Source organism: Chlorocebus sabaeus, chromosome 21 (assembly GCF_047675955.1).
Source record: "Chlorocebus sabaeus isolate Y175 chromosome 21, mChlSab1.0.hap1, whole genome shotgun sequence".
Taxonomy (NCBI): domain Eukaryota; kingdom Metazoa; phylum Chordata; class Mammalia; order Primates; family Cercopithecidae; genus Chlorocebus; species Chlorocebus sabaeus.
Window position 1 is genome coordinate 114,764,713 of NC_132924.1, and position 23,854 is coordinate 114,788,566.

The 23,854-nt window shown below is 40.2% G+C and overlaps 2 protein-coding genes across 2 annotated transcripts in view; one reads left to right on the forward strand and one right to left on the reverse strand.

Moving 5' to 3' along the window:
* The window catches only part of DENND11 (DENN domain containing 11), an 88,546-nt gene that overhangs the window by 52,157 nt on the left and 12,535 nt on the right, over positions 1 to 23,854 (reverse strand). The window lies entirely within an intron of this gene.
* Positions 1 to 23,854, forward strand: part of WEE2 (WEE2 oocyte meiosis inhibiting kinase) — a 34,874-nt gene that overhangs the window by 5,341 nt on the left and 5,679 nt on the right. The window contains exons 2-9 of the mRNA XM_007983178.3: positions 7,750 to 8,151; positions 13,170 to 13,366; positions 15,187 to 15,232; positions 18,030 to 18,202; positions 19,882 to 20,003; positions 22,121 to 22,267; positions 22,931 to 23,038; positions 23,182 to 23,267. Coding sequence (XP_007981369.3) covers positions 7,810 to 8,151; positions 13,170 to 13,366; positions 15,187 to 15,232; positions 18,030 to 18,202; positions 19,882 to 20,003; positions 22,121 to 22,267; positions 22,931 to 23,038; positions 23,182 to 23,267 — 1,221 coding nt within the window. The 5' untranslated portion in view covers positions 7,750 to 7,809. The remainder of the gene's footprint in view (positions 1 to 7,749; positions 8,152 to 13,169; positions 13,367 to 15,186; positions 15,233 to 18,029; positions 18,203 to 19,881; positions 20,004 to 22,120; positions 22,268 to 22,930; positions 23,039 to 23,181; positions 23,268 to 23,854) is intronic.

Below are 23,854 nucleotides of genomic sequence, written 5' to 3' on the forward strand. Positions count from 1 at the left end.
GGCTAACACGGTGAAGCCCCGTCACTACTAAAAATACAAAAAAAAATTAGCCAGATGTGATGGTGGGCGCCTGCAGTCCCAGCTACTCGGAAGGCAGGAGAATGGTGTGAACCCAGGAGGTGGAGCTTGCAGTGAGCCAAGATCGCGACACTGCATTCCAACCTGGGCGACAGAGCGAGACTCCGTCTCAAAAAAAAAAAAAAGGAATGGACAAGATGAAGAAATAATCTTTGTAGTGGTCTAAGGAATATCTATACCCTTATCTGTCCTGGGAATTGAAGTTCCACAGTCAGATTCTGAGAGTACCAAAAGCCCAGTGCATCCAGGGACTTCCTGGGTGCATCTGCTCCAGTCTCCCTATTTCCTAACATCTACTTTCTACATTAGACCACACTAGTCATAATATCAGCCCTGTCTGCACTAGTATTTCTTTCCCAAGTCATCTGTGCTACAGGTGCTTGTTGGCGTGGCCCAAGTTTAAAGCACAGCAAATCATATCCCGCAGAGGTTACATTCAGGTTGTGCCAGAAATGGTATAGGGATTCATAAAATGATGCAGATTTTAAGAATTAATACATTATTTAAAATCTGCAAATCCCTCCCTTTTAGTCCTCTTCAATTTGTATTGGGGCTGAAAATTAAGTTGGAAACCTCATAAAAGCTATCCATTCTGCAGTGGTGTCCATCATGGGGATAGATAGAATATATAACATACTTGATTCACTCTGGACATGTTTATTGAGTCTACCATGTGCCAAGACTTGATCCAGATAATGGAAATAGAGCATCGAATAAGAGTTAAGCCCCTCTCCTCATGGAATTTAGATTCTGTTGGGGGTGGGGTGGGGGAGACAGACAAAATTAAAAATGAATCATTAAATATATAATGTATGATGTAAGGATTCTTGCTGTGAAGGGACATGACACAGCAAGGGGCCAGTGAATGAGTATGGGTACTCTTTAGGGTTATCATGGAAGACCTCTCTGACAAGTGACCTTTAAGCACACACCTGCAGGAAGGGACAGGGCGAGTGAGATGTGGAGAAACGACATGCCAGGAGGAGCAAAGGTTCTGGGGCAAAAACGATTTTGGCATCTGAAGGAATAGTGAGGAGACTAGAGCAGAATGCCTGATGGGGAAGATGGCAGGAGTCAGACAGGCTGGAGATGGACCATATGGCCCATGGGCCTTGGTGTGAGGGCTGGCTCTGTCAGAAATCTGAGTGAATTGGGAGGCACTGGAGGATTTGACTCCAGGAATGTCAGCATCTGGCTTACTTTCTATTTTTATTATTTATTTAATAATAATAATAATAATTATTATTATTTTTGAGACAGAGTCTCATGCTGTCACGCAGGCTAGAGTGCAGTGCCGCCACCTCAGCTCATTGCAACCTCTGTCTCCCGGGTTCAAGGGATTTTCATGCCTCAGCCTCCCAAGTAGCTGGGATTGCAGGTACCCAACACTACACCTGGCTCATTTTTGTATTTTTAGTAGAGACAGGGTTTCACCATGTTGGCCAGGCTGCTCTCAGACTCCTGACCTCAAGTGATCTGCCTGCCTCAGCCTCCCAAAGTGCTGGGATTACAGGTATGAGCCACTGCACCTGGCCTTGGCTTACTTTTTAAAAGGATCCCACTGGTTACTAGATGTAGAATAGAAATCAATGAGGCAAGGGCAAGAGCAGGGGATGCCCGTGAAGAGGAGGCTGTTGCCTTCAGGGAAGAGGCAGGATAGGACTGAAAGGATCGCTTATGGATTTGATGTGGGGTTGCAGAGAAAGAGAGGAGTACTCACTTGTTTCCATTTCCTGACATAGTAAACATCACAGGAGGAGTGGATGTGATGGGGAAGTTTTGGACATGTTAAGACTGAAGCCTTGTTAGACATCCAGAGGCAATTTTATATGGCAGTTGCAAATCTGAAGTATAAGTTAAAGTTCTGTGACTTGGACATAAATTCAGAGGCTACCAGCTTACAGTTGGTGTTTCAAGCTGTGGGCTAAGTGATATTCCAAGAAAGACAGTGTATACAGAGAAGAGGAAAATTTGGGGGAACAGCCCAGAGGCCTCCAGAGTTTAGAGGTCAGGAAATGAAGATGAGAGAGCAAAAAGATTCAAGCACCTTATGGGCCAGTTTAAAAAATATGTGCATTTCTGTGTTTACTTGATTACATTTAAAAAGTTTATTTTAAACATTTTGATGAGTATGTATTTATGGCAAAAAGTTAAATGATCAAATGCATGCAAGACACACTGTGCAGCAATCACCTCCTCTAACCCCGCCATCCCTTTCTCCATCCTTAGAGACAGCCACTTTTCACAGTTTATCATCAGTTTCTAGTAGTTACCGCCTGTGGAAGAGCTTAGATTCTTCTTTACCACACTTCAAAAAATCATAAAATGTTTTATGAAGGTAAAACTTCAGTGTAGGAACCTCATGACTGGATCAGAAGGATGAAGAAGTAGCTGGGGATGTTTGACCAAGTTACTGGTGACTTCCAGAGCTCATCCCTTGGAGCATTGACAGTGAATAAGTCAAGACTGACCACAGTAGAGATCCATCTCTGGGAATGTCTCTTCCATACCTGCTCATTTCTTCCCAGTGAGGCGGTGTGTGTGTGTGTGTCTGTGTGTGTGAGTGATGTGGGAGAGGCAGAAACAGACACACACACACACACACACACACACACACAGAGACAGAGAGAGAGAGATCTTATTTCTGTGGCTGGGGGCTGTGGGGCTGGTCTTGGTGCAGGTCACGCAGGTAACCTATTACCTGTTCTAATGTTAGGGAATCTGGGAATGACCACAGCCCAACTGTGACTAACAGAGAGAAGGTCAGACTAGTGGGTCTATACCATCGTTTTAAAATGTCTGCTCCTTAAACTATTGGTAGGATATCATCAATCTCTAAATTACTGGGACATCAAATCAGAGACCTATTCCTAGTCTAAGAATGCTATGTCTTGTGTGAGGAGACAAGTGATGTGTTTCTACTGTCACAGCTATTTTGATGAATAATCTCTAGTTCTAGCAAACGGGAATATTTGGCAAGAGAAGCAGTTTGTTAAAATCTGTTTGATTTATTCATCAGATAGATTTATAGTAGATTTCAAATTAATAGCATAACGTAGTTTTTATTAATGACACCAAAGTATCCATGGGTAAAATATGTTGTTACTGATTTGCTTCAGAATACCCCAACACTCACCCTCAATGAAGTTGCAGGTATGAACGAAACAAGACTGTAAAGCCATACGTAATTTTTGAAGCTAGGTTTTGGATACATAAGGATTCATTTTAATATTTTCTCTATTTTTGGTATGTTTGAACACTTCCAGAAGAAAAAGTTAAATAAAAAGGAGAAAGTGTTAATAATAGACTCCTAGGCTTTAAAGCAACCTCCAGGCTTTATTTACTTATCCCATAATCTTTCCTTGGAATTCTGTTGTGCCGGCAACGCCACCCATGAGATACAGTTTTATGAGCAGTTTGAAATGAGAAATGTGATGGGCAAATATCAAGTATTGTTAATGATTTATGTAATTATCATTGGATTCATCGCAGCTGACAGGTGGCTGCTTCTGAACACTCTCTCAGCAGGCAGGGAGATTAGGAGAAGGTCCCCCTTCAAGGTTGCTGGCTTTGCTGACCATCCTTATCATAGGAACAGAGCTGTGAGGAGTCAGGAGCACTGGAGACCCCTGGTTTCAATGGATCCACATCCACTGCAGCGGCCCCAATCTGGACCTGGTCAGTGTTGCCACTGCTGATGGATTTGTCCAGGGAGCGAGAGAACATACGCTGGTGATTAAAATAATGTTTTCTCTAAGTTACTGCAAACTTTCTCCTGTGTAGTTGAGGCAACACTTCCAGTTGTGGTGAGAGATTGAACAAAAGAAAAAGAAAGCATACAATGTTAAAGCTGGCAGGACCTTAAAGACACTGCCTAGGCTTCTTACTCAGCAGTAAGTTGCAGATGACTCCTCCAGATCTTGATGAGGACCGCAGGCCCTCGTTTAAGAACCTCGCTTGCTGCTTTCTTGCTTCTATGGGGCACATTCTGGTGATGAAGGCCAGCTGTTTTTCTACACCAGCCTGGAGTTCTTTCAACTTTGTTTCTGGCTTTCAGAGTCCCTGGCCAATTGTCTGGAGGCCCAGAGAGCCTCTGTTAGTCTAAGGTCGCTTAAAAAATAAGGCTAACCCCGGTCCTGGATTCTGCCAGATTCCTAGAAAGACTGACAGTGAAAGTGTCATTTCATGCTTGGGAAACCAGACTTCACAATGGTTTTCAATGGGACGGTCCATCAAATATGTAAGAATCCAATATTCTTTTTTCGGAGTTGGAATGACTCAGTCCTAATTCAGTCTTAAATAAATAATGTGCTGGACCTTTACTTAGGCCCGTTTAAGTGTTTTTTTACAATTCTCTCCCCTGACTGAGGGGACGATTAGGCCAGCATGTTCTTCCTTGGAGCGACAGACTCTCAAATAGCTCATTTTCCATGGCCTTAGCTTTACTTTGACAACGGGACAGTCTATCCAGGAAGGTGAATAAGTTTCCACCTCTTGCAAATTTGAATAGATAGATTTTCCTGCTTCTGTTCTTCCCATCAACATTTCATAGGCCTCAGAACCCAGTCTGGTCATAGTGGAGTCTAGGTGCTTCCTTATCACTCAGCAGTGTGTCTGCAAGGGGAGAACTTCCTTCAAGCACACAGTTTAGGGAACTCAGCCCTGAAATGCAAGGCCTCCTTCTTGCACATCTTACTCCTGGGAACTTCGCTTTCCCCCTGTGCATCAACTCCTGACATATTGAGAAAAAAATTCAAACGCTTTTTAAAAAAAGTCAAATACAGAGTATTTTAAACATGATTGAAATATATTAATTTACTTCCCCAAATTCATCCTAAAACAATTTATTAAACCCCTACTATATGTCAGGCATTAAAGGGAAAACCCTCTCCTTTTCCTCTTATTGCCACAGATTACATGGGTCCCCTTTTTGACACATCATCTCAACTATGACCTGAAGGTTTATATCAGGATGGATGCCTGTGGGATTAACATATACTGAAGCAGAGATGAAATTTTTCATAATGGAAAGAGGCTAAAAATTAAGAAAAGGCTACAACATGACCAAAAAAATAGTGAGGCCATAGGTAGCACCTCTAGGGATTCCCTTGGGTCATCCAGATCAGTTAACTATGCAATTCTTATTATTTAGTTGTCCAAATTTGGGATATCTTTTTTGTGCTCATTGTTACACCTTTCTTATTCTGAAGACTTAGCCACAATCATTATCTTCTGAGTCACAATACATGAAAAGGTGAATGGTCCAAGTTTCTAACAGTATTACTGCTGATAACATGAGATCTCAAGCATTGCAATGGCATAGCTGCCTCCCTAGGCAAACAATGTAGTCATAAATATGGGTAATCAAGAAGTATAGCAAGGGAGAGAGAAAAAGCAGCAGGTGATGAAAAAAAAAAAAAAAAAAAGAAAACCTGGTCTACTTGGGTAATACCCAATAAACCAGCCCCTGTGTCCTGCCTCCAGGACAATAATATAGCAGGTGTTTTGAGTCAGTCCTGCTTTACTGAGAGCAAAGCCAGCCTCTAGCTGGCCTGGAGAGGCAGGAATGACAAGCCATGGAATGGGAGGGGAAATTGATCAACATCAAGGCTGTAGAAAAGAAATTCTATCACCTGGCTTGCTAATTGGTAAACAAGACACTCCTAGGCTGAGAATCCCAGTTGATAATAATTGCATTACTGGTAACCTACAAGTTCTCCTTTTTCTTTGATTATTCTGGTTTTTTTTTTTTTGGCCCCTGTAGGATGCTGAATCTCTGGCAAAGGTAGGCAGTGAGTTATTGCATTTTGTGACCAATATTTTACCCCCTGTTGAATTATCTGGCATAGTTTGTGTGGGTGGGAGGCTATGGAGAAGGGCCAAGGAAGGATGAATTGGTGTGCCCACCTACAAAGGGCTGCAGCATGAGAAGGCTTTGAGCTGAAAAAACACATTCAAGTCTCCCCAGTTAGTTTTCATTTGGATTACCCTCGTCAGGACTTCTGGTTGGGAATGGGTAAGGAATTAGGAGAAAGTGGTGGAGAGATCTATGAAGAGAGGTAAATGGAAGAGGCTTGACAGGTATCAAAGTCTGTAAAGAGAAGGGAAATAACATTTGTTTCAAACTCATCAAGCTGCCTTGGTTCCTGTCTCTCTTTGGGCCCATGTTTATCATGTAAATAATTTCTCATTTGCCATCCCTCTGAAGCCTCCTTGAGGGGCACGAGTGTATCATCTTCCTTTTACATGGACTGCCTCTCACATAGTTTTCTCCTATAATGTGATATCAGTGAGGCCTTTTTCCTTTGATATACCTATGCATTGTGTAATGATTACCAAAAAATTACCACACCCATGCCCACCCATGCTGTACATTAGGTCCCCAGAATTGTTCATCTTATATCTGAAAGTGTGTACCCTTTGATCAGCATCTCCCTATTTCCCCTGCCTTTCCAGATCCTGGTAACCACCATTCTCCTCCCTCCCTCTAGGAGTTCGACTGTTTTAGATTCCACATATAAGTAATATCATGTAGTATCTGTCTTTCTGTGCCTGGCTTATTTCACTTTAACATAATGTGCTCTGTGTTCATCCATATTGTCACAAACGGCAGACTTTCCTTTTTTATGAATGAGTAATATTCTATTGTGTGTGTGTGTGTGTGTGTGTGTGTATCCACTGCGTTTTATTTACTCATCTGTCCATGGATATTTAGGTAGTTTCCGTATCTTGGCTGTTGTGGATAATGCTGCAATGAACATAGGAGTGTTGGTATTTTTTTGAGATAATGATTTTATTTTCTTTGGTTATATAACTGGAAGAGAAGAGAGACAGCTGGATTGTATAATAGTTGTTTTTTTCTTCAAAGAGTTTTTCATCCTTCTCATGGGGGCTTCTCTGAGAAAGAAATTAAATAACGTGTACTAAAGATATTAAAGAGCATTTTACAAAATAAGGCAGTTTTGGTAAAAGCCATTGCTGTTTTCCAGTGATCAATATCTGTTTCTATGTGTTGCTGATCTTTCTAGCCTTTCTTTTGTCAGTTTAAATTTTTGTTCAATTCCCTAGAAGCTTTAACTGCTAACAGCTAACAGCTGCAGGAGGGAGATGCCTGAATTAGGGCAGGTGTGTTTGGCACAGAGCTAAGCTGTGTCTCTGTCAGGGATACAAACTCCAGTCAAGATATGTTAGAGGCTGTTTAAGGATCATTATGATAGCCAGGTGATGCTAAATTGTAATTACCTGCTGTTAGCCATTGGGTGGGTGGGGAGGAGAATGGGGGGTGATATTTATAAATGGCAGGTGTAAGGAGTGAAAATAATTTGTTTTCAATATGAGCTTATTCCCAAATTGGCTAACGGGTATGTTTAAAGCCATGCTAAATTAAAGGAATCCAATTTTCTCCTAGTATTTGGTAGCACATGGGTTCAAGGAGACTATGTGTCATATCCAGAGGAGTTCTGTACATGAACTGGACTTAATTGCTCCGAGAGTCACTGGAGCTTTCTTTAATCAGAATGGAAATCAGGATAAGCTGAGGTCTTATAGATTGGTAATACTTAAGGCAGAACAGTAACACCGTGCCTTGTAGCTGTTAGTTGGTAGAGGGAAATTCAGGCTACCGTCACGAAACCTGCAGGTTAAATTACTTTCTCCTCCCTGCTTCTGTAGGTTCCCAGGGTTCCCTTCTGATAGAGCTTTTTGCCTGTGTTGTAAAGCTCTTTGGCTGAGATGGATGACAAAGATATTGACAAAGCACCAAGACAGAAATTAAACTTTTCCTATTGTGAGGAGACTGAGATTGAACGGCAGAAGAAAGCACAAGAAAGCAGGGAGGCTTCGAGCCAAACCCCAGAGAAGGGTGAAGTGCAGGATTCAGAGGCAAAGGGTACACCACCTCGGACTCCCCTTAGCAACGTGCAGGAGCTCGACACATCTTGGGAAAAAGACAACGAAAGTCCAGATCAGATTTTGAGGACTCCAGTGTCACATCCTCTCAAATGTCCTGAGACACCAGCCCAAGAAGACAGCAGGAGCAAGCTGCTGCCGAGTGACAGCCCCTCTACTCCCAAAGTAAGTAAAGGGTGGGGGAAAACGGACCCAGGTCGCCAAGCTCCGCTTCCTGTAATTTAGCTGATAGTGACAGTGGATTCATGTGTGTATGACAGTCACTTCCAGGCTGTGGATGTCCTCAATTACATATTTATTGATGAAAATAAAGAAGAGATTAAAATTACCAGAAAATGGACAGAATTAAATGGTTTGCCAGCTGTCTTCTCAAAACCATTGGTGCCAGTAACTATTCGCTATTGGCCACAAACAAATTTTGGGTAGAAAAACGTTCCTAAAGAATATTGGAACTGGAAGGAATATTGAGATTTAGAGCCCCAGCTGTGCACTTTACATATGAGAAAATGAAGGGCCCAGGACAGAAGCTGTCTCACAGCTCAGCCAATGTTAGAGACAGGACTAGAAACCTGATCTTTTTGGCCTAGTCTGTTCTTTCCATTACGCCAACTGGCTCTATTTTTGTGTGATTATTTACTAATACTTTCTAATATAAGAATGTCCAGATTCACTGTTCGAACACATTCATCTCTCTGCTGCTGCTCCTTCCAGAAGAAACTCCTCTCCCCTCCTTGGTCTCGTGAAATACAGGTTCTATTATATGTCAGCAAAGATGAAACTTGTTGATACTTCTTTATAAGCTGAGGATGGCAAATAAGCAACAGTCCCTGGTAGCATATTCCTTTATTCTTGTTGCGATTGGTGTCCTGTTGCATCGTTCATGTTATTAAAGCCATAGTTGGGGCAGGGTTACCTCTAATCAACTCTGGTGCCATGAGGTGTGAGTGCTAGGATTGGTATTAGCTCTGCTTCCTGCTGGCTCAGCTTGAGGCACTTAAGATCATCATCATAACATCTGTGATCCTGACTGCGGCACAGTTGCTGTCAGCGGGTCTCTTTAGTACCTGCTGGGTGTGGGTACCATGTATACCAGGAAATTCTAAGCTGCTTGTTTGAATTGTAGAAAAACTAATATGCTCCGATCTATCTCTGGGTTTTTCAATGGTCACAGCACCAACCAATTAATCACCCATTTATTCTTTGAGAATTCCCTGTAGGTAAAGAGCATATAATACAGTCTCTGCCCTCAAAGAGCTTACAGTCTAGCAAAGAGAAGTTATGCCAATAGACACTATGTGATAAGGGTGGTCAGAACCCGCTGGACACATTCTCAGTGCAGTGATCAGAAAAGACAGGTATCGGAAGGGCAATGAAAGTTGGTCCAGTTTTGATATATGGGGGAGAATGGGCTGAGAGAATGTGGCTTTGAGTAAGAGTACACAGGGAAGAAAACATGACATTCATTTGATCATTCACAGCTTAACTGAACACCTTGATGTGTTAGCAGACCCTCTGCTGGCAAAACCCATTCACTGCCTTCAAAAAGAGCCCACAAAATGAATAAAGATTAAATAAATGAAACAATAAAGTTCAAACCATGTGTACTAGAGGAATGGTTGAGCATGATGAGAAGGAATTAGGAATTAAATCTCTATCAGGGAAGACTTTCCAAAGAAAGTAATGTTTGAACGATGTCTTAAAGGATATTAGGAGTTAGCCAGGCAAAGAGGGGAATAAGAATTCTAGGCAAAGGAGAAAGCATCCACCAAGTTATGGAGGGTAAGGGGCTACTACACTTGGAAAACAGCATGTTATTCAATGTTACAGGAGCCTGTGTGTGAGAGAGCGCAAGAGATGAGGCCAGTGTAGGTGGGCAGAAGTTAGATCAAGATTTTAATCCTGAGAGTGTTGAGAGAGCCATTACCATGGTTTTGAGTAGGGGGATTTTTTAGGAAAAATCATGACCTTTGTACGTATGATGGGATGGAGCATGAGAGAGCCTGGAGGTACAGCAGTATTCAGAATAGACCTGTTGAACAGAGAAGAGCCTGGACTGGGACAGACAGTGAAAAATTAAGAGATGACTTGATGGAGGGGTTCAGGGAAAAAGGAAACAATCTGATGACTGAGGTTTCTTGCTTGGTTCAGTAGATGGAATCAAGATAGGTGACACTGAGGAATATACGGGTTTGGAGAAAAGCAGAGATGTGGTATAAAAAGTTGGATAACTGGATCTGGGGCACAAGAAAACAATGAAAACTGGAGATCCGTATTTGGATATCTACAGGATTTAGGAAGTAGTTGAAGCCATGGGTGGAGATAAGGTCACATAGCCTGAGTGCCAGAGTAAGGAGAGAAGTGGCCCAGTTAGAAATCTTGGATAATGCCAAGGTTTAAGGGAGAGGCAGACGACAGGGCTTGGGAGCAAAAGTGAAATGCAACTGGGAAAGTACATACTTTATGAAAACATGGTTTGTGTCAGAGGAGAGGCTTGGTGGCTGATCATTGTTATGCAGAAGACAAAGCTGATGGGAAAGGAGGATTGGCTTAGTCAGTCTTGTCCAAGGGATTGAACCAGAAATCATGTGAAATTCAGTTCACTGCAAGGACTTCCTGACAGAATCATCTAGAGATGGAAGAGCATGCTTAGGAGGTGTACGCTCCCTGTGGCTAAAAGCATAGAACACTCATTGATGACCACTTGGTAGGAATACTGCAGAAGGGATTTGTTAGTGTGTTTGCCTTGCTACAAAGGAATACCTGAGACTGGGTAGATTATAAAGAAAAGAGGTTTATCTGGCTTACAGTTCTGCGGGCTGTACAGTAAGCATATTGCCCATATCTGCTTCTGGTGAGGGCCTCAGGAAGTTGACAATCATGGCACAAGGTGAACAGAAACAAAGCAGCTTGTTACATGGTGAGAGAAGAAGTGAGAGAGTGGAAGCAAGACAGGAAGGATTGCTGTCAGGCTCTTTTAAACAATCAGATCTGGCGTGAACTAACAAAATGAGAACTGGTACATTACCATGAGGATGGCACCAAGGAACCCACCTCTATAATCCAAATGCCACCCACCAGGCCCTATCTCCGGCACTGGGGATTATATTTCAACATGATATCCAAATGATAACAGGATTCAAGCATCAGGGGACTAATCATATTGACTGGGCCTTTAAAAAATCCAAACATCCCAGTAATATCAGGATTCAAGCATCAGGGGGCTAATTGTATTGACTGGGCCTTTAAAATCCTTCTCTGTCCCGAGATACTATGTTTGTGTGTTTGTGAGAGGTTGCCTTCTCACCATCTTCATAAGTCAAGTAGCTATCTGCCAAATTTCCCCAATCTCCCTCAATCATCTGTGCTAGAGCTATTCCTTATAGAATTATTTGCCCTCTCTGGAGCACATTTATACTCTCAACCTGTGTCATCTTTCAATAAATTTTCAAATTGCTGTACTTCTAAGCAGAAGTTCTTTTCATATGTCTTATCCCAAACTATGTTATTTGAGATTTTGAAAGGATTACTCATAATTCTACTATTCCAGCAATAATGACTATATTAACATAATTAATATCCTTCCCTACATCATAAGTGGTGCTCACAGATTCTCTTGGCCCTCATATTTCCTGACTAGAAAATCTAGTCTTCCCTGATATGAATAATTTTTATCTGAATATTTTCTAGGCCCCTTATATTTTCCTTGATGTGGCAACTAGAACTATGTGCTGCATTCCAGGTGTGGCTACCCACTGTTTCATATGTAATAGATGCATTTTACTTTCCATATGATAATCAGCATTACAAAAAACTAATTCTCAGAATGACTTACAACAAAATTCTAGGTCCATTTTGCAAATCGCACTGATAACTGAGAAATATCATTATAGTTTCGCTTATTTTGAACCAATACTCAGTCTTCATGATAAACACACAGGAAAGCTGTGAGTCTGTCAACAAGGGCTTGTCTGCCCCCTGGATTCTTCAAGCAGCCCTATGAACTCCAAGATATGAGAAACACTTAACTCTGGCAATGACATCATTTTTCTTCAGTTTTAAAACAAAAAAGGCAGGTTACTGTGATTTTCCATAGCTTCCTTCATTCCTGCTTATTCAATCATTTCTTTAGTATTTACAATAGATCCAATATTCATTTTTTGTAGACTCACATTCTTTAATGAATCATGCAATCTGGCTTCTGCTGCTACACTAAAATATCATGCGCAGAGACGATCAGAACTGTAGAAGTCTTTTAGAAAGAGCCTCACAGTGCAATGCTTATACTGTGGCCCCTGGTGTGCTGCCATACTCCTGAAGATCCATAACACAGCTACTCCTCTGGCCCCTGACATCAGGTCAGCATTCTGCCTTCGAATCTTTGGCTTTTCCCTTTGCCCTTTGGTTTCATTCTGGTTAGGTTTAGGCTGATGTTCTCTTCTTGTATCCCACTTGGAGTGGTTAAGTCCTGCACATTTGCCTATTTATTGGTAGCTGGTTGTAGCCACTGCAAAGATCTGAATCTTAAGGGCTTAGAGTACTAATTTTCAATCTAATTACCCCACTTCGTGAAGCACTCCTCAGTTAATGCTATATTTTAAGTGAAATTTAAAACTTTTTTTCATGTTTAAATAGTCTATGAAATCTTTTTCTTATAAGGTGATTATTTCTGAAACACTGATGAACTGCTGAATAATGAACTATATATTCCTTAAGATTTAGAATTCACTTCTGTACCACTTGGCATCTAACCCAGCATCTGCTACGTAGTAGGCACCAAACAAATATTTGGATGAATAATTGAGAGGAAGTTAAAGCATAAGCTCTGAGAATATAGAGTCATTTTTATTTGTCTAAACTTAATGTCTTTGTCTTTAAAAACTGGAGATAGGACTACAACTGGTTTTCATAGCCAGCTAACAGAATTGCCCAGGGGAAGGGTTAGAGTTTGACTAAAGTACAGACTCCTGTGTTGACTTTATGAATCAGAATATCTAGAGGCAGAGACTGGGATTCTGTAGTTTTCATAAGAGGAGCAGTTACAATGCAACTAGTTCGCATGGAACCAGATAATCTCTAAGGCCCCTTCAGCAAAAGCATTCTTCGATTCAAATATTAACTAGCTAACTGATACGGGATGTCTTTACTAATGTTATTATGGCTTGTCTTTTGTCATCCTCATTCAGAGCATGCTGAGCCGGTTGGCGATTTCTCCAACAGGGAAGCTTCCCTCCAGGGGCCCTAAGCATTTGAAGCTCACACCTGCTCCCCTGAAGGATGAGATGACCTCATTGGCTCTGGTCAATATTAATCCCTTCACTCCAGAGTCCTATAGAAAATTATTCCTTCAATCTGGTGGCAAGAGGAAAATGCGAGGAGATCTGTAAGTGCTCTATTACTTATGACTTTTGAGAACTGACCCTACTACAGTCAAGCGGTAAGAAGTGAGTGTTAAAGTAAGATTAGAAACGAGAACCCTATCTGAATGAAATGTATATGCTTATATATTCTCCCCTCCCTAGATATCATTGCTGGTTTTACCTGCTTTATCCCAGAGATTCTAACATCTTTCCATTCTGACGTGTACTGAAGATGCTTTCTCTATAAAAGAACAAGACAGAATAAGCAATAGATTTCTGGCTTCTATTAGGAAGTTGAATGGGCTGTGGAATTGCCTTCAAGGGGCCCCCTCTGGTTAATATGAGGCTGGCAGTTGTGGAAGGTGTAGTTCAAACTTCAAAGAGTATGTTGCTGCTTTGAGTCTTGTGTGACTAGTGATGAAAGCTATAGAGCAAGGATTTGAACTTCTCTGTGGGTGATCAAAGATTGGCTGAAGCAAAAAAGCATTGCTTTCAGAGCTGCGAAAGAATAGAAAGCCAAACTGCACTATTCCATAAAGGCCCCTGAATGACAGAAATTGTCCAAATAAGGATTGTGCATATTACTCAGGAACATGACTATGTCTCTTCAAGGCCTTTATAGAATGGAATCACTTCCAAAGTGGGGCAGTCATTTATGTTCATATGTACTCAGCAAAATAAATGGACAGCTAACAATGTAAACTTTGCAGTGTTTAATGTGCTATGTCAAGTTGTTTCTTTGGAATCGATGAGTATGTGTTAATCAGTCTTTGACCAGAATAGGTTCTCTCAACACTATCTCCTTCTTACTTAAGTAAACAGCACTTCAGCACAAGTCTACTCACCTACTTTGGTTACCAAGAATTCGATTGGTTTTAGTTCTTTAGGAGTCTTTGTAAATCATTACACTCTCACTGAAGCCAGGAACAAAGACAGCTGATTTGAAATCTTGGCAATGAAAGTGGTGACACTTTTGTAGTGTCATTTGGTGCTTCTAAGAGTATTTTTCCTTATTTTTATAATTTATAAAACACTTCATAAAGTATTATAATGTGGTACTAAATCACAAATACCAAGCATCGATTTAGTTCCATGAATGTAGCGCCCTCCATTTGCCATTTCTACCTTGTGTTTCTCCAAAAGAAAAATCTATAGCTAGTTGAAATCTTGCTTAAGGATCCAGAATACAAGTATGTGTGGCAAAGAGGATGTCTGCTGGTCACTTAGCTTATTTAAGAGTAATTGAAAATATCTTATCCCGGGTTACAGCAGATTCTGCCCTACTTGTAGTCTACCTGTGAAGTGATTACAAAGCCAGATTCTGGGGGAGGGGTGGGTGTTGGAAGGAGAGTGTGGTGTGGCAGTGAGGAGCAAATGCTTTGGCGTCAGACCTGGCTCCAAGTCCCAGTTCTGCCACTTGCTAATTGTTTGACCTAGAGTTATTTAACCTCTCTCTGTCTTGGTTTCCTAGTTTGTGGATGACGACACCCATTTAACAGTTTCACATATGTTCTGTGAGTCTTGCTCCAGCACATGGTGTCCTACCTGCTGAAAACCTCACTCTTTTCCCTTTCCTAGTTCCTACTCATTCCCAGAATCTTGGCTTATATATTCTCCCTTCTGGGAAAGCTTTTTACTCTTGAAATAATTGAGTGCTGTCCATGGTATCCTTGCTATCTTATCCTGTTCTAGGTTCTTGTATTGAAATGTCCTGGTTATCCCTGCCTCCACATTTAAACCGAAGAGAAATGATTGTCTTATTTACTCTTAATCCCTAGAACCTAGCATAGTTCAGGCTCAATAAATATTAATTATATATTGATAAACTTTTTTTTTCTTTAAGTGAGGAAGCTGGTCCAGAGGAAGGCAAGGGAGGACTACCTGCCAAGGTAAGCATGGTTCTTTGGCCCAGCTGCCACAACATAGGCAGTTTATCCTATTCTCTCTCTCCTTCCCCTCCCCTTCTCCCTCTCTCTCCTCCCTCCTCCCTTCTTCTCTACCCTCCCTTTTCTCCTCCGTCACCCTCCCCTCCTCTCCTTTGTCCTGCACACTCCCTCCCTTTCTTCTACCCTCTCCTTCTGCCCTCTCTTCCCCATCTCCCCTCCTCCCCTCCTTTCTCCTACTCTATTTCTCTCCTCCCCTCCCCACCCCACCTCACACTCTAGCTTTGTAAATGTGCTTTGCAGCTGAATTTTTCTGGACCCTACTCAGGGTCTATGTTCTCTGCGAGTTGTAACTTTGCCAGGCAGTGTCTGATATGTATATGCTGAATCATTACTTTAGAGTATTTTAAACTTAAATATTTCTGCTTCTATCTTTAATCTGGAGAAAAACTCTACACTCATGGGGTAGAGAAGTAAAGGGAAAATTAAGATATTTTTGGTCTCAAAATAGAAAAAGAGAATTGGAAAAAAATGGCATAGAGCCAGAGATTGATATGCACATTTTTAGCTTTTAAAGTATTAATATTTGATTTTATAATGTTCACAACCTTTGATCTATCCCTTATTTGATAATCTAACCTAAAAAAAAATACTGTAAATATTATCCTCAGAGATGCTGATTGTAATAGCAAAACAGGGGGGAGACCAAATGCCTTATAATAGAAAAATGGCTAAGCTGATTACAGTTTTAATGTAATATTGTTAATTTAATACTCAGTGGAGTATTAAATTGCCATTAAGATGTTTATAATACCTTGAAAACATGTGTATGTTCAAGGTTCAGAGTGAAAAGACTCAAAGTTTTATATCCTGAATGACCATAACTACCTATTCCACATTCATCACTGGGAGAATGAAATGCAGCTATAACTACTGCTATTTCAACATTTTTGAAAGGTGGATATTTAATATTTGTTTTTCCTTTAAATTTCTAAAGTTTTCTGAAGTAAGTTTTATTTGCATAAATAAATATGTTAATATGTTAAAAATGTTAGCACTTGGCTATTGTAGACATCATAGAAAAGAAAGCCACTGGCACAGTCTTTCCTTCATATGCAAATGTTTCTGACTTACGCCTTCATTATTTTACTCTTGGATTTTATTCCTCACTTATTTTGTAATTTATCTCTTGATTTCAGATAGAAATTCTAATGTTTATTGAACACTAAATAAGCATTGTATTTAGTTAGACCCTTTAAGGAAAAAAATCTGCCCAAACAGAAGTTAAAACCTTTGAAATTTCAAAACAATCTATACATAAATAAGAAGCTATGAGATATGTGTATTTGTGTATATGTGTATGTACATATGTGCAATGTGAATATACATATGCGTGTATATATTTAAAATCTAGAAGGGGTTAGTAAATACTTCTATGAAATAGGACTTGGGTAGGAAGAGATTGTATATTAAGATAATTTTACGCTAAGGAAGTAAATAACTTAATGCTATCAAGGCAGGAGAACAGAGTTCATGCGTAAGGGGGCAGGGTGGGAGGGGAGTGGTCAGGGATAGATGCAGATGGTACACTGGCTTCCTTGGTATCTAGAGGGAGGGTAGTCAAGTAGTGAGTGTGCAGTTGGTAGAAGGTCTTGAGGCTTTCTTATCAGGAGTTTGAATTTCTCATGGGAAACAATTAGGTATCTCTGATTCTATGGTATCATTTTGCAAAAATAACTCTTACTATTAGAAGAGTTGAGGAGAGGGCTGGTAGCTGTAGCAAATCCAAACAAGAAGGGAACAGAGCGTGAGACTGGCTAAGGGTAATGAAAATTAGAGATCTTGCTGATGAAAGTGATTGGAATTAGATGTTGAAAATGAGGAAGTAGTAAAACCCAAGATTTTTCAAACTCATAAAGTTGGAGAAAAATTCTTCAGGATTGGGATACTGAGAAAAGGTGACTTTGGAAGATCAATCAGCTTGGATTTAGACTGATATAAATTTATGGAGATTTTTTGGTCAGAATAGTTTAATCAGAATTTACTATGACTTGACACTATCCTAAGGTACGTGTTATGTGTACTATATGTAATACTGTATATGATCATGTAATATTTAAAAGAACCCTGAAGAGTAGTTGCCATGATCTTCATCTCACAGATGGAATGAAAGGAGTTCAGATTGACCTGGGGTTATTTGCTAGCTGGGCAATGAGTGATGTTGCTAGTTGGCCAGTAGTGAGAGTGGTTGCTAGACCTGAACACATAGTCTGAACTAACCAAAATTGTCAAAGTTTGACGATTTTGACAAGATCATTTCTCCAGGCTGGTTTTTTGGGAAAAGAAACAGAAAACAAGTATGCTTATTCAGCTTGAGATGGAAACATTAGCATTCCGACTTTGAGACACGTAAAGAAGGGAGGTCTTTCATTTCTTTTAATTTGCTCCACCCAGGTCCCAGCTATTCTTTGAACTAAGGACAGGAGCTCTGGGTGTGAGAAGTTGTGTCCCCTTAGGAACATGTAGAAAAGAACAGTATGCCCAGATAGAGAAAAGAATATTGAAAAATAAGTGAGAATTGTCAGTATAGGGTTGTACAGAAGGTTACAAAGAGAACAAAGAAGATAGTCAGCAATTGGGGAGATTCTTGCTACCATGAATATTGACACAGGTAGAATTCATTGCAATCACCTCAAAAGTGTTTTTGAAAACTTGGAGCAATTTAGGACTGTAATATTGTTTAATTTTATTGCTTACAACATGTTAGAATTACTCTAATTTCCTTTTTATTAAAATACTTTAGAGATGTGTTTTAAGAGAAACCAACATGGCTTCCCGCTACGAAAAAGAATTCTTGGAGGTGGAAAAAATTGGTGTTGGTGAATTTGGTACAGTCTACAAGTGCATTAAGAGGCTGGATGGATGTGTTTATGCAATAAAGCGCTCTATGAAAACTTTTGCAGAATTATCAAATGAGTGAGTACCTTTTGAAATGCACTAAAAGTATAAACTTAGATTTGGAGAGCTGTTTCTTGTCAAATTATTTTGAATTTATAGCATCGATGTTGTTAAAAATCATTTGTATTTTAAAATCACCCCACATTACATGTTGTCTCATATTCATAACCTTTCTGAGTTTTCCAGCTCAGAGATGTTACTTCCTAAAATATACCATGATCATTTTAGATCATGATGTTTTTCTTTATTTTTTAATTTGTATTTATTTATTTTTTTCTGTGATGGAGTCTCGGTCTGTCACCAGGCTAGAGTGCAGTGGTGAGATCTTGGCTCACAGCAATCTCCACCTCCCGGGATCAAGCAATTCTCCTGCTTCAGCCTCCTGAGTAGCTGGGACTACAGGCATGCACCACCACACCTGGCTAATTTTTGTATTTTTAGTAGAGATGGGGTTTCACCATGTTGGCCAGGATGGTCTCGATCTCTTGATCTCGTGATCTGCCCGCCTTGGCCTCCCAAAGTGCTGGGATTACAGGCCTGAGCACCTGGCTGATCATCATGTGTTTGTGTTTTTTTGTTTTTTTTGTTTTTGTTCTTGTGGCTTTTACTTTCCACTGCTGGTCTTTCTGACTTTAAAAAAAAAAAAAAAAAAAAAAAAGAATAGATTTGTGGAATTGGCCTCTGGTGTCTGTTTCATTTATCAGAAATATTACCAAATAGAAAGTTATTATAAACTCACTGGTTTATCTTTACTTTATGTTAACAATGAATTCAATAGTAAAGTTTCAGAGACTACATGCAAGGGAAAATAAGTTTGATTCCCAGAACTGTTCAAAAGTTTTTCCTTAATCACAAGGAAAATACATATTTTCAGATTCAGCCAATGCTTTTTATGAACTGTGAGGATATACTTAACACGCAGAATCTAGAATTACAGGTTTGAGATGGAATCTAGCTCTGCTGCCCAGGCTGGAATGCAGTGGCACCATTGTGGCTCACTGTAACCTTTGCCTCCCAGGTTCAAGTGATTCTCCTGCCTTAGTCTCCCAAGTAGCTGGGACTACAGGCATGTGCCACCACACCTGGCTAGTTCCTCATTTTTATGAGATTTGTCAAGTACTCTATTTTGCTTAATTTGTGTTGGGATTTTCTATTCCATAAGGAATATCTCTCCCCAAGGCTATTTCTGTGAGTATGTCATATTGGCTGAGGTTAACACTGACTCTAATGACTGCCTAGCCTTTATAGAGATGAATCGAAGGCCCATTACAATATCCACAATCTGGTGTACAGTGGCCTTCTCGTTAAGCCCATTAAAATGTTTTGATTGTGACAGGATGAAATGAAGACCTGACGCGCATCTGCCACTGAGGCATAACCACTTAAAGCTCCTCTTTACATATGCCATGTTAAAATCAAAACACAATGGACTTTGGCACCAGGCTGACCAAGGTTCTGCTCTTAAGTCTACTAATTACCAGTTCGATTTTGGGCCACTTACTTTCGAGAGCCTTCATCCTTTCCACTGTATATTACCAAATGATTATTAAGATTCAGTGAGATAAAATAGTAAGCAAGCAGTGCGCTCTCAATAAATTTTCTGCCATTGCTAATAAAGCCTCATATTTTTAAGAAACATTTTTGTGTACCTTATGTGGATTGGTGTCTTTATTCCTCAATGCTTTTCTGTCTCATAGGAATTTGGCTTTGCATGAAGTTTATGCGCATGCAGTGCTTGGGCATCACCCCCATGTGGTACGTTACTATTCCTCATGGGCAGAAGATGACCACATGATCATTCAGAATGAATACTGCAGTGGTAAGTAGTATATAGACGAATATCTACGAAGAGGGAGATGAACTTTATAAGCCTTCAGAAATAAACTTTCCCTCCTCCTCATAGTTTATGCCACAGATAGCAGACATACCTAAAAAGTCTGTACTATATATTATAGTCTTGCTTGGAAGCACAGAGCTTCTATACCTCTTAAAGGGGTCCTCGACTTATTCTTTCTTTTCCTTCTGTTGTCAGGATAATCATTCATTTCCGAAAATATTTATTCCATGTTAGACCTTGGGCAAGTGAAGATGAGTTAGATGTGCTCCCTCCCCTTAAGCAACATTCAGGCTGGTAGAGAATCAGAGCTTTGGTGGCTGCAGCCTTCCTCCTTGTTGGCAGTACCTCACGACCTCACCTAAAAACTTTGTCTTGGAGGGACTTCTTTTTTTTTTTTTTTTTTTTTTTTTTTTGAGATGGAGTTTTGCTCGTTGCCTAGGCTGGAGTGCAATGGTGCGATCTCGGCTCACCGCAACCTCCACCTCCCGGGTTCAAGTGATTCTCCTGCCTCAGTCTCCTGAGTAGCTGGGATTACAGACACCCGCCACTACGCCTGGCTAATTTTTTGTATTTTTTTTTTTTTTTAGTAGAGATGGGGTTTCTCCATGTTGGTCAGGCTGGTCTTGAACTCCCAACCTCAGGTGATCCACCTGCTTCAGCCTCCCAAAGTGCTGGGATTACAGGTGTGAGCCACCGCACCTAGCCGAGTGACTTCATTTTTAACAAGCTCCCAAACGCTCTCTTTCCTTACTTATTCTTTCTAATTAATAAGTCACATATAGCATATAAATTCTAAGAAGACTCTCAAAAGAATAAAAAACTTTATGGTAGCCCTCCTTGTGTTTCTGAAAGGAGCTGAATTTTTCTCCTTTCTGAACTTACATGTCATGCTAAAATAATTCTTTAAATTCAATTTTACACAGAATGCATTTAAATATGAATTCCCTCAAATTCCATGACTATCTCAGAGCTCAATGAGTGGAGCTATGGTCTTTGTAACTGCCAGTTAGAGCTAGGTCTCTATAATTTGAAGAACCTGCCAATGAACACTAATTGTGTTCAGAGGCCGGGCACAATGGCTCACGCCTGTAATCCCAGCAGTTTTGGAGGTTGAGGTGGGCAGATCATGAGGTCAGGAGTTAGAGACCAGCCTGGCCAAATATAGTGAAACCCCGTCTCTACTAAAAATACAAAAATTAGCTGGGTGTGGTGGCATGCACCTTTAGTCCCAGCTACTGGGGAGGCTGAGGCAGGAGAATTGCTCGAACCCGGGAGGTGGAGGTTGCAGTGAGCCAAGACCATGCCATTGCACTCCAGCCTGGGTGACAGAGTGAAACTCTGTCTCAAACAAAAAAAAAAAAAAAAAAAAAAAAAAGTGATCAGAAGCATTCTAATACCTTAGAATCAAGATCAGATAGTTATATGAATCCAGGCCTTTTATTTAATTGATAACAACAATAAATCGAGTACAGTTCATGTACCAATACTGTGGCTAAAATAAGATTTAGGTGTATATGCAGCTTTTATATTTTCCTTGGGTTGGCAGTTATTAAATATTCTTATTTTATGATCTATTTCTAACGAAATTAGACTTACACTCAATTAAATTAAAATAACTGATGGCCTATAACTACTAGCCCGACACTGACATGGAGCTAATCATTGACACCAATAGTAGCTATATGACTATGCCTGATTGATCTTCTAGTTAATAATTAGGTAAAACTTTTAAAATGTTAGCTGGTACATGCTTGAATCAATGGGGCCATATACTGGATACCTGAGATACTAGCATTTTCTTTTCCTCTTTGAAAGCCCTGTAATTCTCCTTTCCAACATGTCTGTGGTATAGATGGGGCAGATATTACGCTTTGCACTTACACTGAATTAATCTATTTGTTGGACTGAAGCCATTCATGAGGAATGTATTCATTATAGTACTATGCCATTTTATACAAGGCACTTGGGCATTTGGGGCTTTGGTATCTGCAGGAGGTCCTGGAACTAATCCCCTGAGGATATGGGAGGCCAATTGTATTTACTGTGCTTTCATCCATAAGACTCGAATTGTGGGGCTATTCTCCGTTGTTCTTTCCCAGGTGGGAGTTTGCAAGCTGCTATATCTGAAAACACTAAGTCTGGCAATCATTTCAAAGAGCCAAAACTCAAGGACATCCTTCTACAGATTTCCCTTGGACTTAAGTACATCCACAACTCTGGCATGGTACACCTGGACATCAAACCTAGTCAGTGTGATTCCCTTCTGCCACTTCTACCATATTTTGTTCTTTCTACTCTATCATCAAAATCTAGGTCTGTCTGTCTACCAAGTGTCAAAGACAGTGTTTACTGGCAAGAACCCTTTTCTTCCATTTGTGTCCCTTAAAAAAATCAGTTAAATAGCTTTAACCATTCTCCCCTAGGCCCAACGGACATAGAGAAAAAAAAGACTCTTACCCATATAGTAAGGCCAAAAAGGTAAAATTAGGTATTTAATTTACTACAAAGGCAAGTGACAGCATATCAGCTACATTCTGATTGTGTTTATGACTAGGGCTATACTCATTCTAACTCTGCACTGATTAAGGAGAAATGAGTATCACTCATTAGTGTGAAACCCAAGGACAAGTTCTTACTATTCTTTTATTTTGGGGACAATAGTACTCTGATGCCAGCTCCTTCAGAGAATGGAGAATGTATGAGGTCAGTTCAACTTAAATAGGTATGATCAATCACTAGCTCTTCAGAAGTGATGTGAGATTTCATGGAAAAAAAGAAACCTTAGTAGTCTTGCTATGTCCACACAAAAGAAGAAAGGAGAGAAGCTGAATTGTCAAATACAGAAAAGAATCTTTGAGATGAAAAAGCTTAGAAATCATTACACCTATCCTGTGATTTTTTTTTTTCAGGTAATATCTTCATTTGTCACAAGATGCAAAGTGACTCCCCTGGAGTCATAGAAGAAGTTGAAAATGAAGCTGATTGGTTTCTCTCTGCTGATGTGATATATAAAATTGGTTAGTCTGCCTTAGACTCTTACCAGTTACTATTATCCTATAAAATTTATACTGATGACTCAATTTATTCCAGTTTTAAGACATGCTTTTAAAGCTCTTTTTTTCTCTTTTATTATTCTTTCCTTTTTCCTATCTTTTTTTAGGTGACCTGGGCCATGCAACATCAATAAACGAACCCAAAGTGGAAGAAGGAGATAGTCGCTTCCTGGCTAATGAGATTTTACAAGAGGTACAGATTAGGGAAATAGAGTATATTTTATAATCCATTGAACCTTTGACTCCTCAAATGGAGGATCTCAGTGCAAAAAATTAAAACTGTATATTTATCATTATAGTACCTCTCTTCTCATTCAGAATGGAGACCAAAGATAGGAGAGAAACTCTTCCAAAAAAGTGAGGAAAGCTGGCTCAATTAAGGATGAATCAATATTCAGACTTTTCTTTCTAAATGCCCTTTACTGTTTCCAGATATTTCTTAGACTTCCTAACCTCATGGATTGCCTGCTAAGAAGGAAGCCTTTTCCTCAAGCCCATATTGGTCCAGTCCATCTTTATCATGCCATTATCGTTCTGATAGCACCACCAGTTTCGGTTATTGAAATGACGTTTAGTCATTGCCCATCTTCTCCAATATCTGTTGAGTCAGGCCTAGGGAGGATATAACTTCTTCCTGGGTGATAATCAGGTGAAAATGAGTATTTCCTTCCTGTGATCAGCCAAGTTATGTAGCAAGCCTTTCTGAGCCTGACAGCAAAATGGCAGGAAGTTTCTGCCTTGGACTCCGCAGGGCACAGCAGTGATAATCAGGTAGATTTA